This window comes from Sitophilus oryzae, unplaced genomic scaffold (genome assembly GCF_002938485.1).
Source record: "Sitophilus oryzae breed Bouriz unplaced genomic scaffold, Soryzae_2.0 scaffold_682_pilon_pilon, whole genome shotgun sequence".
NCBI lineage: Eukaryota > Metazoa > Arthropoda > Insecta > Coleoptera > Curculionidae > Sitophilus > Sitophilus oryzae.
The window spans coordinates 1499177-1514152 of NW_022147287.1; the positions used below are offsets into that span (position 1 = coordinate 1499177).

General features: G+C 29.4%; 1 protein-coding gene across 1 annotated transcript in view; it reads right to left on the reverse strand.

Moving 5' to 3' along the window:
- Positions 1-12184: 12184 nt before the first annotated feature.
- Positions 12185-14976, reverse strand: part of LOC115888072 — a 417007-nt gene continuing 414215 nt past the window's right edge. Inside the window, exon 32 of the mRNA XM_030907644.1 lies at positions 12185-13029. Coding sequence (XP_030763504.1) covers positions 12832-13029 — 198 coding nt within the window. The 3' untranslated portion in view covers positions 12185-12831. The remainder of the gene's footprint in view (positions 13030-14976) is intronic.

Consider the following 14976-nt stretch of genomic DNA (forward strand, 5'->3'; position numbering starts at 1 on the left):
CGCGCAGAGCTATGTGTTATATGAAAAAAATGGTGCATCAACAGCAAAATTTAGAATTCATTAAACATTAGGCACTTAGAAAAGTAACCCGTTGAGAGATTATAAAAGCTTATAAATCTTTATCTAGGCCATTCCAACTTTAACGTAAACCCCCAGATTAAATACACATATCAATAACGTCAATTTAATTATGATTTTTTTCAAGTTTCATATCTATGCTAGTCTTTTAGTAATTTATAGGTTTCTGTATGTTAGTTTTGAAAAATAAACTTTTAAATAGTATATTTCAATAATAAATATACAGGGTGTTGTACTGAAGTACTCTCTATCTAATGGAAAGTACCCTTACAGAGCTGTTTCGGAATTTTACACGATCGCTATTAGCTTTTGCATTGAAATGTGTGTAAGAGAACCAAATTTCGGGAAAAACGGTTTACCAATATTCTTAAAAATAAACAAAATTTATTATTTTTATTTAACCTTTGGATGGCTGTAAACATCTTCGTGAGCATTTTAGGGCATATGTTCAGAGGAACTTTTTGTTTTATTTTTATCTACAGAATCACCCACCGAAGTTAGGTACACTATTTTTTTGACACCTTGTGTAAGTAATAAATCTTAGATTTTACTATAAAATAAAAAAAGACTATAACTATGACGTCATCAGCTGTACTTAGTTTAGAGATTTACACAAGTCAACACGTACCTAGATATATAAATTTTACATTTTTAAAATATATGAAGTAAATATTTTGACAACAACGTTTGAACATATTATAATATAACTTTATGTCTTTGTAATTCTTGTTTAAAATAAAGTAGGATTTAGACTAAGGCGTCCTAAACACATTCTAATGTTTAAGAGAATTTTATTAGATATCCATCTACGACGATACTTGTTCACATAAATTAAGATTTCAGAAATATACACAGGGTGGTCAAATATTAATTGAAACATTATTGCAGGGCTATAAGAATATATCTTCAAATAGTCTCAATAACTCTTGACATGAAATGAAAACTCTTATGTTTTGAAGATGCCAAAATTATTTTTTTTCAAACGTCACAAAAGTATTAATTTTAATAATGCACTTTTACGCCTAAGCACAAAAGTACAAAATATATTATTAAACTGACATAAAGTGTCAAATTCAAGGAGTGTAATCATAGTTTCTCAATATACAGGGTGGTCCGAACTGTATTCCGGAAACTTCGGCAGCATATTTTACTGATAAACCTAAGTAAAAAAGTTCATATAAATGTATGTCCCAAAATGCTTACTTTCGGAGATACAGGGTGTAGAAGTTTCATTTTTATTTCGATTTTTTACAAATAATTTCTGAAGTAACGTCAATATTTGGATGAAAATTGGTGTTTGGGAGTTTTTTGACATGAGAAATTTGATGTTGATGTCAATGTGACTCCTATTTGTAGGGGGCGCCACCTACATGTGTTTTAACTGTTTTGAAGGGTAATAACATTTTGTCCGTACCTGTATAAAATTATTGAGTAAAAAATATACATTTCCGTGATTTTCTACGTAAAAAATGTCTTGGTAAAAATCGCTACGAGCAACCGTTCTCAAGATATTTACGATGGAAATAGTCAATACATGTCATTATTGACTAAAAATAAACAGGTTGAGTAGATAGTTATTTGACTGAAATGAGAAATTTGGGAACTTTTTATTTTTTTAAACTAATCATATATTTTTCTTAGAAAAAATGATGATAAGATAAAACAGTTTCTGTTGAACTTTTGGCACAAAAACATTTCAAATTTATGATTTTAGCCTAGTAACTAATTAGTCAACATGTTTAATTTATGTCAATGATGACAGGTATGGGTAATTTCGATTCCAAATATGTCGAGAACCATTACTCGTAGCGATTTTTATCAAGAGACCTTTTTTATGTGAAAAACGTCGTAAATGTATATTTTTCAAACTAGCTGGTTTTATACAGGTACGGACGAAAAGTTATTACTCTTCAAACCAGTTAAAAAATACGTAGGTGGCGCCCTCTACAAGTAGGAGCCATATTGACATCGAAATCAATTTTCTCATGTCAAAAATCTCCCAGACGCCAATTTTCATCCAAATATTGACGTTACTTCAGAAATTATTTGAAGAAAAAATCGAAATAAAAATGAAACTTCTACAGCCTGTATTTCCGAAACTAAGCATTTTAGGACCGAAGTTTCCGGAATACAATTCGGACCACCCTGTATAATTACTTACAAGGTACAACTTTTAAACATTTTTATATTTTTTGCAACGTTTGAAATTGTTTAAAAAATTATTTGGGAACGTTTGAAAAATTTTTGTAACTTGTGAAAATTATTGACGTTAAAATAGGACCACTCTGTATATACCGAATAAAATTAATTACGATATTTGAATTAAAATTGAATATTGTGAATATCTAGGGTGCAAATATTTGAGATGTAGAAAAAAAATTGAATTTTTAAAATTACAAACTTCTTTAAAGGAACGCGAGATCCTGCTTCGCTATTTTTATCGTACTTAAGTGTAAAAAATACAGAATTACAAGTTGAATCTTATGTTATCCATTATTAATATTAATATCATAAAAATTCTATACATTAAATTATTATATATATATATTAAAATCTACAACGTGTCTCAAAAAAGTCATTGAATTAAACACTGAAAATGGGGTGATTTGATTTTGCGGTTACTTAACAATGAATACTTAAAAATAAGCAGGTTAAAAATATTTAACGCAGTTTGATTCTATTTAAAGAGTAGAATATAGTCCTCCAATAAATAACAGATACTTTGTTGATACAAAATCGTCTACAGTATGTCCCCAGATCTCCTTTACAAGAGGAAAAACATTTTTATTATTAAAATTTTGAGAAAAATGCATTCTTCATAAATGTTTTTGCCTATTCTAAAATGGTTAGAGTACAGAGTGCATACAGTATATAGGTGTGGGTACATATTGTATAATATAAAAATTGTATTATCTTTTTTTGGCAAAAAAATCAAATAGCAAAATCTATAACAAATTTAATGATAATGCTGTGATTTCTTCATCTATTTCAAATTGAATATCGTGAATATTTAGAGTGCAAATATTTGAGATGTAAGAAAAAAAAATTGAATTTTATCATACTTAAGTGTAAAAAATACAAGAATTACAAGTTGAATCTTATGTTATCCATTATTAATATTAATATCATAAAATTCTATACATTAAATTATTTAAAATCTACAACGTGTCTCAAAAAAGTCATTGAATTAAACACTGAAAATGGGGTGATTTGATTTTGCGGTTACTTAACAATGAATACTTAAAAATAAGCAGGTTAAAAATATTTAACGCAGTTTGATTCTATTTAAAGAGTAGAACATAGTCCTCCAATAAATAATAGATACTTTGTTGATACAAAATCGTCTACAGTATGTCCCAGATTGCTTTTACAAGAGGAAAAAACATTTTATTATTAAAATTTTGATCATCAAAATCTTCATAAATGTTTTTTCCTATTCTAAAATGGTTAGAGTACAGAGTGCATACAGTATATAGGTGTGGGTATATTGTATAATATAAAAATTGTATTAACTTTTTTTGGCAAAAAAATCAAATAGCAAAATCTATAACAAATTTAATGATAATGCTGTGATTTCTTCATCTATTTCTAATTGAATATCGTGAATATTTAGAGTGCAAATATTTGAGATGTAGAAAAAAAATTGAATTTTTATCATACTTAAGTGTAAAAAATACAGAATTACAAGTTGAATCTTATGTTATCCATTATTAATATTAATATCATAAAAATTCTATACATTAAATTATTTAAAATCTACAACGTGTCTCAAAAAAGTCATTGAATTAAACACTGAAAATGGGGTGATTTGATTTTGCGGTTACTTAACAATGAATACTTAAAAATAAGCAGGTTAAAAATATTTAACGCAGTTTGATTCTATTTAAAGAGTAGAACATAGTCCTCCAATAAATAATAGATACTTTGTTGATACAAAATCGTCTACAGTATGTCCCCAGATCTCCTTTACAAGAGGAAAAACATTTTTATTATTAAAATTTTGATCATCAAAATCTTCATAAATGTTTTTTCCTATTCTAAAATGGTTAGAGTACAGAGTGCATACAGTATATAGGTGTGGGTATATTGTATAATATAAAAATTGTATTAACTTTTTTTGGCAAAAAAATCAAATAGCAAAATCTATAACAAATTTAATGATAATGCTGTGATTTCTTCATCTATTTCTTAAATAAAAAGAATCAAATTGCGTCAAAATTTTAACCAGGCATTTTTTCTGTTGAACAAATATAAAATTATTGGGCTGATATACAAAAAAACAGGACAAAAATCAAGGCAATATCTAGCAATGTACAGATTTAAAATTCTACAAATAGGCCAGATGAATTACTTAAAATACTTGAACGAATACGGGAACACTCAGTATTGCATAAATTGTATAATCGGTGAGACACATTTTAACCATACATAACTATATAACTATTTCATTTTTATTTTTGTACAATATTGTATATTACAGCGAAAAGTAATGTAAATAGTTTTTTTGTTTGAGTTCATTTTGGTCACATAAGTATGAACTAATTTTTGCATTTCTAACACTAGGGTTGATGTAGAGGTTGATTCACAACGCATTTTTTATGTCATTCGATGCATCATTTGTTGCAGTTCATAGGGAACTACTCTAGAATTTACACGTAACTTATACAGTGGTTCAAATGTTCTTGATGAACTTTTTCTAATAATTGTACACATTCATTCATGTTGACGAGTAAATAATAATATAAATTATACAAGGTGTTTCAAAAAACATGTGCGTAAAAATAAGTTATTAATTTATTTTTCATATCAACATACGTCCGATTCTGCTTTGTTTCGAAGCTACAAGGGGTTAATCTTAATTTTTTTTCGATTTATTAAAATTTTTTACAAATGCTTTTAGTAATTCGAATGGAATTTTAAGGGAAAAGTTACTATAGGTGCTACATATTTTAATGCCAAAAAAGTCTCGACAAATTCAGAGACGTGCATAAGGGATATCATTGGAATATTTTTCAAAAAAAAATGTGCGCCACTGACTTTTTTCTTATGATATCAAAATTGTGTAGGGCGTTTAATGCCAATTAAAAGTTGTATCTTGACATTTTGTCATTATCGATCTCCTTGATGAGATAAACGCAATTTTATTAATCACAATTAATAAAATTTGAATAAAAATAAACTTAATAAATTATATATTTAATATAATTTATTATTATTATTCAGTACTATTAGTTATTATTACTATCAGTCCAACCTACAGCAATTTCAAATAAAAAAAGTAATGGTATTTATGATAATTACAAAAAACCTAATTTTTAAAAGTTTTAATATCTTGTAATTCTAGAATATGCATTTCCATACCCATGTTGTATTTTATTAAAACTGTCGCAAGTTAATGATATTAATTTTTTTAAAAGTTGATATTAGACTTGCACCAAGGCAAATTAATAAAATTGCGTTTATCTCATCAAGGACGCCGAAATCGACAAAATATCAAGAGACAACTTTTAATGGGCATTATACTGCTTATACTATTTCGCTAACAACTGAAAAAAGTCAGTGGCGTACATGCTTTTCTTAGAAAAATATTCCAGTGATAACCCATATGCACCCCCTGGTGAATATGTCTACTCTTTTTTTCTCTCTCGTCGCATTTATAATAACTTTCACCCTCAAAATTTCATTACCTCAAAAGTACTTGGAAGAAAATTATAATAAAACGAAAAAATATTAAGACCTTAACACCCTGTAGCTACGAAACAAAACAGAATCGGCCCTACGATGATATGAAAAATAAATCTTATTTTTACGTTAGGAATCTCCCCACGGGAGATGGCACATCTTTTTAGAAACACCCTGTATTGTATTATGGCTATAGAGTTTTTATTCTCTTATATAAAAAGTATACAGGGTGTTTCTCGGGTAAGGTAAAGAGCGAGAGTTTTTTAAAAATAGTACTAAAAAAATAAAAATGCACTAATAATTTGAGAAATTACTCATGATGTTTTACCTTACTACAAAACTCCCTGTATTGTATGTATAACATTTTTTAATTTCTTCAATTTAATTCAATTCAGTTGAATAATATGTTTGTTCAATTTAAAATATGTAGTCTATGTAAATTATTTAAAATTTTTGTATATGTTATGCTCAATAGTCGAATTCGGGCAATGGCCGAAAAAAATACGCAAATCTAGTTTTGAGCAAGGAATATTTCCCAAACCCGAAAAACCAACTAATTAATGAATTAACATCCTCCAAATAACCACGCTAACCAACTCGCCAAATAACTAAACCAATCCAACCAAAAAGAGTGAAACCAATGCAATCAAATCACACTACAAGCAAAACAAATAATCGAATAAACTTAATTTTTCGGGTTTGAGAAATATTCCTTGCTCAAAACTAGATTTGCGTATTTTTCTCGGGCATTGTAGGTACGAATTCGACTATTGAGCGTAATATACAGGGTGATTCCTGTAAGTCGGTCATGCTTTCGAGGAATGATAGGGGACGTCGAAATATTAATTTTGATATAGCACACTATGGGTCGGAAATGCCTCTTACGCAATATACAGGGTGTTAAAGTTTTTGAAAAATTAAAGATGTTCTTTAATAGTTTTTTAACAGTTGCCAGATATCGTTATAAAATTTCATTTTAGGAATCTATCTAACAGAGACACTTTAAATGTAAAAAGAAGAGGTTTTAGTTTCAACCAGTGGCGTAGCTGTGATACGCATCGGGCAATATTTTCAAAAAAAATAGTACGCCACTGATAAAAATAAAAATTTTGAAGTTTTTTTGTTTACTCGGTTTATTTCCAAGAAAAAAAGTCTCTTGCAACTTTCTTCTATCTAACACCATTGTGTCACAATTTAAAAATAAATATTTCTTAAAGAGAACCTTAAATATGCGAATTATAACTACCTTTAAACTACGAATTTTATTATTAACAATAAAAAAAATTATAGTCTAAATTTATAATTTTTTAAAGATGTATTTAGAGCTAATAGTAAAAAGTACTAAAGTTACCCAAGATGAAGGGAGCTAACGATGCACATGTGTTTCTGCCCTCTAGTTATAATATGTATTAATAAGATTCTCATTAAAAAATTGATTTATTTTTAAATTGTGACAAAATGGTGTTAGATAGGAGAAAGTTGCAAGAGATATTTTTTCTTGGAAATAAACCGAGTAAATAAAAAAACTCCGAAATTTTTATTTTTATCAGTGGCGTACTATTTTTTTTTAAATTACCCGATGCGTATCACACCTACGCCACTGGTTGAAACTAAAACCTCTTCTTTTTACATTTAAAGTGTCTCTGTTAGGTAGATTCATATAATTAAATTTTATAACGATACCTTCAACTGTTAAAAAACTATTAAAGAATATCTTTAATTTTTCAATAACTTTAACACCCTGTATCTTGCGTAAGAGGCATTTCCGATCCATAGTGTGCTATATCAAAATTAATATTTAGACGTCCCCTATCACTCCTCGAAAGCATGACCGACTTACAGGAATCGCCCTGTATACAGGGTTGTTCACCACATACGACACGGAGTATTGTAGCTAAATGATTAGATTTTTACAAATTGTAAGTTTTGAGTTCGTTGAAGGACTATTAGAGCTACAATTTAAAAATATTTTTACAAAATACAGAGTGTCCCAAATAAATAAAAAATATCGTTGTATTCAACAAATATCAACAAATATCAAGTTGTATTTTTTTAAATGGAACACCCTATATATTATTACATTTTTAGGTTCTACGCTTAAAATAAAGGTAAATTTGATTAAGGTTTATTACACTTAAACCTTACCGTTTTTGAAATATTTTCAATTTTGTGAAATTGCAGTATAAATTTTAAGGCTTCATTTCTCCGAGGGCATCAAAGTTTTTATTACTAAATATTTACTGAAGTTTATTTATTGATCAGTTATTGTGTTGCAATAATAAAATCTTTACTACCTTATACAGAGTGTCTAAAAATTAATTTTAAAGAATTACTAGCTTTAAACGGCAATAATTTGTTTAATTTAAATGGAACACCCTGTATATTTTATGAAAATCAGATGCACAATTTAATTGTCTATCAAATTGTATTATACCATTTTTTACCTATCTCTTCAAGTTTTCGTAGAAAATGCATTTTATTGTAATTTAGAACTCATTTATCAATATACCCATGGAATACTGACATTTTAGATTACTTTTAAAGATGTACCAAATTTTTAAAGAGTACAGATACTAATATTGTCAATATAGTTCGTTTATTTCATTAAAAAAAACTGTTTAAATATTTGTTAAAAAGGACCAATTAATATGATTCCAGTATTCAAACTACATTAATTGACTGTTTGCGTTGATTAATAATAATTGCTCCAAATACTAAAAAGCTCAATTATGTATGTGTATTAGACAGTGTGGTAAAAAGTAACACCTTAAAGATGATATTTAATTTTTCGACAAATGCCTGTTTATAACAACAGAGACGTTCATTTTCATAACTTATTATTATATTGATTTCTTATTCAAATCCACATTTATTTAGAATAATTTATTAACGAACACAATTAAGTATGTAGTTAATTAGTATTTGGGCGGAAATACTTGGGGTATATTTAATTAATGGTTAATTATTACGATAATTTAATTATCGTTTTACTAAAAACGATAATATTACTAGCCTGTACGTTTTGTACATTTGTTGTTTTAAAAACAATCTAAAATGTCAATATTCCATGGGTATATTGATAAATGAGGTCTAAATTATAAGAAAATGCATTTTCTACGAAAACTTAAAGGAATAGGTAAGAAGTGGTATAATACAATTTGATAGACAATTAAATTGTGCATCTGATTCTCATAAAATATACAGGGTGTTCTATTTAATGTAAATAAGTTATTGCCGTTTAAAGCTAGTAATTATTTAAAATAAAATTTTAGACACTCTGTATAAGGTAGTATAATTTTTATTATTGCAACACAATAACTGAACGATAAATAAACTTCAGTAAATATTTAGTATTAAAAACTTTGATATTCTCGGAGAAATGAAGCCTTAAAATTTATACTGCAATTTCGCAAAATTGAAAAATATTTCAAAAACGGTAAGGTTTTAAAGTGTAATAAACCTTAATCAAAATTACCTTTATTTTAATCGTAGAAACTAAAATGCAATAATATACAGGATGTTCCATTTAAAAAAATACAACTTTGATATTTTTTATTTATTTGGGACACTCTGTATCTTGTAAAAATATTTTTGAATTGTAGCTCTAATAGTCCTTCAACAAACCCAAAACTTACAATTTGTAAAAATCTAATCGTTTAGCTACAATACTCCAGTGCCGTATGTGGTGAACAACCCTGTATATAAGTGTAGTATAGTATAAATAGTAATGTTTGAAAGTGTAATATAGTAATCATGTCTGTACAAAATGATTCTTGCATGTAGATGTAGAGATTCATTCACAACATTTCTAGTTTTGTTCGATGCATCTTTAGAATTAATTTAAATGAGCATGAGCTAGTCTATATTTCATGAAAATCGCAAAAGGAATAAACAATTCGAACATGCACGGTAGTTTAAATATAGGTATTATCAGTCGTAGCAGAATTGACAAATTCTTTTAACATAATCCAGACAGTTTTTTGATGTAAACAAAGTAACAAGAAATTGATCTGGTCTCTTACTACATTACTAGTTTTTCTCACATATAAATGTAATGAGAAATAGTCTATTTCCAGGTATAAGTATACTCGTCTATTTTTTAAAAAAATTAAAAAAAATCACATTATTTCAAATATATATTTACGTCTTTATTGGAAGAAATTGAAAATATATTACTAGTAAAAACAAATCTTTAATAAATTATTTTGGCTCTAAACAACTCAACAAAATTAGATATTATTATATTTATCTTTGCAAGAAAATTAAAGAAAATCGTTTGTTTTGTCCATCAAATTAAAAGAAAAATTTGGGTTGACTCAAAAAAGTTAATTTGGACACTGCTGAAGGTTCTTTTTCTTCAGTGTCCAAAATTTTCGAAAAATAGTTTATTGGTCCCTCTGTCTACTGATTAAATAAACAAGGCGTTAATAAATAAATACGTAAAACAAGATTGTTGATTGGAAGCGTGAGTTTCCCGTATAAAATTTAGGACGTCAATTACATTTGATCATAGGGTATACTATATGTTACTTAGCCGCTTCATTTGGACAATTTTGTCAAAATAACTATCAAAAACTCAATCGTTTAACGGAATTTTCCATAACTAAATTTGTTTATCGAAATGATTTAAAGTAATAATACTTCTTAAGAAAATCAAGTGTACTTATATCTGAAAAGACTCTGTATAATGTATAATATTCTATAATCATCTATAAAATAATTTTCAGTGGTACTACATAATGTAGGTACAGTGTTAGCAATTCGTTTTGTCCGACTTTTAGCAGGTTCAAACATCTTTATATTTTTTCAGATAAAACATTAATTAAACAAAAGAAATTAGAGTTTTTAGTGTCAATCCTTAATACATATTATCAAAAATGATATACTCTGTAAAATGTCACAGTTATTGATATAACAATATTATTATTTTTAAATAGAACTTCCAATTTATTAAAAGTGTACTATAGAAGTCCAACGAGAAGATACGTGACACTGACAGTTGTGTCTGATATTTTAAGTCACAGTTAAATAGTATTTTCTGTCATTTTTTGAATGTCATCTGTTGACATCTGTCCTATCTCGTTGATAGATAGCCCATTAAACTGTTAGATTTATTAGTGACTATAAATAGTCAATTTTTTTCTGATTTAAGATGTAGGCCTAACGGACAAAAAAATGCTTAAAGTTTTATTTGTACATTTTCTTAAAGTGGCGCTTAAAGTGACCCATAGGACTTTAATAGTTTACTTTAGGAAACTGTGTAGAGGTAAGTGGCGCTTAAAGTGACCCTTTAGGACTTTAAAGTGGCGCTTAAAGTGGACCCATACGACTTTAACATTTTTTTAATAGTTTTATTCTTTGAATAAGAAAACTAAGGAAGGAGCATATCAAAAATCTTAGGTACACCGCGATGGGCCTCAAATATGGCCGACTTAAATTCCGGTTTATCAGTGCCGTTCTAATTTTATTTAAAAAATGTAAAACTATGATGTAGGGTAGACGTGGGGTAGACTCAATAATGTGTTATTTTATTTTACGTTGTGAATAAATGTTGGTAGTTATTAAAATTGTTATAAAAATATATAATTCTAATAAAAATAGATAAGTTATAATAAGTATTTATTAACACAAACATCCGATACGCTACTGAAGCAGGTAAGTCAAATTAACGTATCAAAATTCTTTGACATCTGATCTTTGACAAGTAGTAAATAAAAGCTAAAATGCAAGAAAATATATAATTTAGTTAATTTAAGTGAATTTCATAAATGATCGGTTTACTACACATATGTATATTATATAGTCACTTACTAGCGAAAAGTTGTTCCATTATTTCACTCAATTTTTGCCGAGATCTACCGCACGCTACACAACCAACTATTTTAGAGTCTTTTTCGATAAATCGCGATAGTGTCACTGTTAATTTAAGTTCTGCCACAATTTCCATCTAGATTTACTACCTTTATACAACTATCAGTAGTAGAATAAATAATAAATAACATAAAATAAGCTCCGTAAAGACTGACAAATCCACAAAATTTCAAATCAAATTCAAATGTGTCAAAGGAATCGTCAAACAGAACTGTCAAGGATCCCCACCCTAGAGAGCTTTTTCCGCCCACCATGCATGAATACATGGATAGCATTATGCTCCTTCCTTAGTCTTCTTATTCAAAGGTTTTATTTCATTTTGGCCTTTGATTATCTTCCGTCAAGTAAAATTTTGGTTAGAAACATAGGTTAGAAATCAAAAGTTGATTGTTTTATAAGCTGAATATTGGGTTTTCTCTATGGATACCATTGACTAACGCAAGCTTTTGCTAGGATATTTTATTAATTTTAATTGTGTTTTTTAAACATTGCGAATGATCGTAAACTAAAAAGTATAAAATTGTAATTGAAAACACTAGAATTTATTCCACTAATTGCGAGGTTCTAACATACAGGAGAAAACCATATAAAATTTATATCAATAAATGTTTCATTTGACAGTATACTTTGATAATTTTTGGTAATCAGTATGTACCTATTATAATTGGACTAAAAACATGCAATTTATTTTTTAATAAATGTTCTAGCCCCAAAAAATAAAAAAAAATATACCTAGTTTGTTAAAAGAGCGACAAAATAAAATGCTAACATTGTACAGGGTGTCCCATTTTCATGTCTTTCATGGGGTTTCTCGCTTAAGTTATAGGGTTTTGGGAATAGTTCGTTACCCTTTTTGATACATTTGTTCTGATACATTGTTGTTTTCAAATATTCCTCGTATCTCGGACATTTAAAAAGTTATTGTAAACGAATTATTGAGAAAATCTTTACTTTCTAGCTCCCTTTATAAACTAAACACGCATAAAACACATAAAATTGAGACATCTTGCACAGCAACGGAAAGGATATTTTACATTTCACTGTTCACGTGACGTCGCATTCTCGCGTGCTCTGGCTATTTACAAAACACATAACATTTCACGTTTACCATTTTTAAAAGACGGTCTTTAACAGATTAGATCAGTCGATAAAACAAAAAAACCGTAACTGGTGCTCGCACAGGACATAGTTCTCGTTTCCTTACGATGCCGATGTCGAAGGTTTGTTCCAACTCGGTTTGTATCTGTTCAGTTTGAGAATCACTCTACCCGTACTCACAGTCTTTAAAATGGCCCCTGCTTCCTCGCTGCTGATGCTTTCTACGTTCTGTCCATTGACGGAGACTACGATGTCTCCTCTGGCAAGTTTGCCGTCGGCATCAGCTGCTCCGCCGGTTATCTGTAAAGAAAATGGAGGTTTATTAGAGAGTTTATGAAAAAAAAGGATACATTTTTGTAAGAAAATGAACATGACAATTTTAAAGTAGAGGTGTGTAGTTCGTGAACGAACTAGTTCCAATGAACTATTCCGACCCCGGAATGAAAGGAACTAGTTCCTGGTTTCTCAAAGAACTAGTTCCTCAGGACCTATTCCGGGATCGAGACTGTGTTCGATACAGAGAAATATGCGACGGCGACGGATCGGCTAGCGCGCGCAGCCCGAGGGTAGGCAGGAGTGGGGAGTGCTAGCCGTACGTTATCGGATCCGGACCTAGAGGAACTAAAGTAAATAAAACACTAGTTTATGTACGAACGGATCGGGCCAGCGCGATCGATGCTAGGCAGGAGTGGGGAGTGCCAGCCGTATGACGTATGTTATCGGATCCGGACCTAAAGGAACTAGAGGAACTAAATTAATAAAATACTAGTTTACGTATGGATCAGCCAGCGCGATTAATGCTAGGCAGGCGTGGAGAGTGGCAGCCGTATGTTATCGGATCCAGACATAGAGGAACTATTAAAAGACTAGTTCACGGGAATCTATTCAGTCGGCAGATTCGAGATATAATACATGGCGACGACGATGGATTAGGCCTTATCTATTGCCACAGCCAGCGCGGCGTAATTACCACAGAAAATTGCCGTGGATACTGTTTATGATTTTTAGTTTGTTTTTTAAATATTTTATGGGAATGTTTCACTTTAGGTCCCTAAAATTAAGAAATATCTTATAAAACGAACTCTGAATTTTAGGACAAAAACAAAAAGCTTGAAGTGAGGAAAAATGCAATTTTTCGTAAAATTTTTGTAATATTTGCTTCAATTGATTTGTGATACAGTTTTTTAAATTCTGATTTGAGTTTTTTTTTTATTTTTTTTATCTGCAATAAAACTTACCTATATGTTTTTAACATACACAATTACACGTCTCGTTATATCTCCGTACATTATAAACATTATACAGATCATACTGTATAATAGTTCTGACTGACAACGAAACGCATTAGCAAGCAAGGGGGATGTTAATGTTAGTCGGGAACTATTGTGAACTATAGACTTAGTTCAAGGAATTATTCCTCTGGAGGAACTAGAACTAAGGAACTAGTTCCTCCCAAGGAACTAGAATTCCCATCTCTATTTTAAAGTGCTTGAAAAGACCTGTTACATGCTTTTTTAAAAAAGTTCGTAGCTCAAAAACTCGCGGTGTTATGATAAAAATAAAATAGTCACCTCATTTTTTCGGAAAAAAATTAACAACAAAATCTATGCCTAAAATCATAAAAATAAAAACTATCAATTTGTAGGAAAATTACACGAGATTTTTGGGTTGCAGTTTGGTGAGTTTGGGCTTAAACAAGGTGGTCCTTACTAGTGATTTGTCGATATTTGAGTAACGCGATTTTGGAGCGGTATTTTTTTGTAACGTCTGTCGTGTCGCGCTCCACAACGAATCAGGAACCTGTTACTGAAGAACGACGATCATAATGACGTCAAAATTAAAAATTATTTATAATTTGCAAATAAATTATTTATAATCGCACTTGAAGTTAGCTCGAACCGTAGTAACCGCATAGCGACGTGTTTAGCTCCAGCCGTCGCGATTTCGTCGGTCGCCAACAGTAGTATCTGGAACTGGTACGCGACACCGGTTGTAATGCAAAAAAATTCTAGCTGTGAGCAGCAATTAAAACGAAAATAATATTTGCAATGGGAGATGCAGAATTTTATAACAATTTAAACTATATTTAACAACATTAAAACAGATTTAAACAATAAAAATAAATAGCAAACCAAGACATAAGATTTTGCTACAGGTGTTTTACGACAAGTCCAGCGTCTTCTGTTATGGACAGACGGGACTGTTTTTGAACATCTCTCCGGGAATTCATTAACTCTGTGGGGATGA